Below are 2,099 nucleotides of genomic sequence, written 5' to 3'. Positions count from 1 at the left end.
ACACACACACATGCACACACGCGTTCCCTGCCATGCTTCTCATTTCATTATGGGTGACCGGGTTATGGAGGATTGAAGTGTCAAATGGCTCGCGCGCATGCATGTGTGTACGCACGCTGACACATTATATAGACTACACACGCGCACGCGCAGCCAGAGAGCGGTGACTGTCTCCTTACATCACCATGGCAGCTTCAGTGGCCCTTATAGTGCGGTGTGAGTGTATGGCAGGTAGAACGGAAAAAGCCTTAAACTTACCGCAGTCCTCGCACAACACTCTCTCCACATCCTTCTTCAGCTCCGGCTCGCTGGCGTCCACAGGGGCGTACGATGCCTTGAATACCAAGGGCTCGGCGGTCGGGTCCATGAAAAAGATATATCTGTGGTCCTTCTCCACCGTGGTGCACGGGGCCTCGGAACCGAAGTCCCCGACGGTCACGAGCTGCTCCCTCTCGAGGCCGCCGCTGTTGACGGGCCACACGTCCAGCACTTTGACATTCACACTGTAGGGCTCCCGGGAGGAGACGTTCTCCGGGGAGGAGCGCACCTCGCCCTCGATGACCACGGCTGATCGGTACGCCTGGTCCTGGAGGGAGTTGAGACTCGGGGCGTAACAGGCGAAGGAGACCCCGATGACCAGCATGGAGAAATGCACTGGATCAAGCCTCATGCCGTCAGCCTGTGCTGTGCTGCAGTGCTGCTGGGCGGCGGAGCGAGCTGGAAGAGAGAGACGGCGGCGAACGGGCTCCGGCAGAGCAGGCAGGGCAGAGCGGCAGACGTTGTGGAAGTGTCCATGCCATCTGTGTCTGCCGCTGCTTTCCCCATACGGCTGCTGGCCTCGGATGGGGGGACACACCAGCCTAGGAACCGGAAACGGCCCGCTTCTGCATGCTTAAAAATGTGATTGCTGCATTCTCCTTCACCAACCACCCTCCCCCTCTTATCTCCCCTTTTCCTGAAAGGCAAAACAAGACTCGTAAATTAGCCTCCTCTCGAATCCAGGGCTGAAACCTCTCTCTCTCTCTCTCTCTCTCTCTCTGTCTCTCTCTCTCTCCAGCTAATAGGCTAGCATCGCATGGGTGGGCGCATTGCCTCTCTGGAATGAAAAAAGCAGCTTGCGCGTACAGGGGAATCACAGGAAACGATACGCACTCCACGCACACGCACACGCAAGGTCGGGTCCTTTATCCACTTATTTCGATCGCCAAAAGAGTCCCACTCCTGCAAATCCGTTAGTTCGGTAAGCAAAATATAAAAAAGAGAACAGAAAACCGGGGAGGGACAGACGGACGGGATGAGATAGCAGCGGTTATCCGGTGAGGCGATGCAACAGTAGCGCGCACCCTCCAGCCGCGTCCCCTGCGCCCCTCATCAAACGCGAGCGGCTTACGTGAGCAAACATCACCTGCCCGGTCACTGGCGTCGACTCGCCACGTCCTGCGCAAACACCCTAATGACCCGGGCACCCACCGGCACACCGCCACCGGCCCAACCAGCATGTGACCATGCCGGTCGACTGTGTTAAACCTCTGCGGGTGGGTGCAAGAGAAATCACGCACGCAGTGCACAGACACACAGCACAGAGTGCGTCTGTAGCCAAGCCCTGCACGGCGCCCACTGTGGATCTCCAGTGCAAGAGGTGCAAGAGAGGCTATAGGCGACTACTACACACACTGCGGATAGTTGTTGCGATGACTAACGCTGCGAAATTCTCTCAATGGATTCCTCAGCATGGCGAGGCGAGCTGGGAGTTTCGAGACTTCAGCTTTAAATGCCCTCAGACATATATGCGCTCCCCAGCACGCTGCAGGAGAGCACACCCAAAAACTGACATTTTCCACACTATTATTCGAGTCACTGCAGTTCACTAATATTGCCTTTGGGATACTGTACAGTTTAACGACTCTGTGGCAACACGTGGGGGCATCAGTTACCCCAACCTGCAGGTATTATGCCGGAGAGACATTCTACGCAAATCCTTTGCCAATCCTGCTCAGCTACAGCTAATAAAACCACTTTTTTCATTGAATACATCTCCACCAATGAAACGAGAGCTTTGCACAATATGCTCAGGCTTTTTATGGTGACCCCCCCTCCTC

General features: G+C 55.8%; 1 protein-coding gene across 1 annotated transcript in view; it reads right to left on the bottom strand.

Annotated features, from left to right (window-relative positions):
* nrg2b (neuregulin 2b) overlaps positions 1-1,654 on the bottom strand; it is a gene marked incomplete at its 3' end in the record, with an annotated part of 51,151 nt that extends 49,497 nt beyond the window's left edge. Inside the window, 1 exon segment of the mRNA XM_035669563.1 lies at positions 259-1,654. Coding sequence (XP_035525456.1) covers positions 259-670 — 412 coding nt within the window.
* Between the last annotated feature and the right edge of the window lie 445 nt (positions 1,655-2,099).

This window comes from Morone saxatilis, unplaced genomic scaffold, assembly GCF_004916995.1.
Source record: "Morone saxatilis isolate NCDOM2014 unplaced genomic scaffold, NCSU_SB_2.0 Contig22, whole genome shotgun sequence".
Lineage (NCBI taxonomy): Eukaryota > Metazoa > Chordata > Actinopteri > Moronidae > Morone > Morone saxatilis.
The sequence above is the reverse complement of the archived record's forward strand: the minus strand, read 5'-3'. Positions and strand labels throughout refer to the sequence as shown.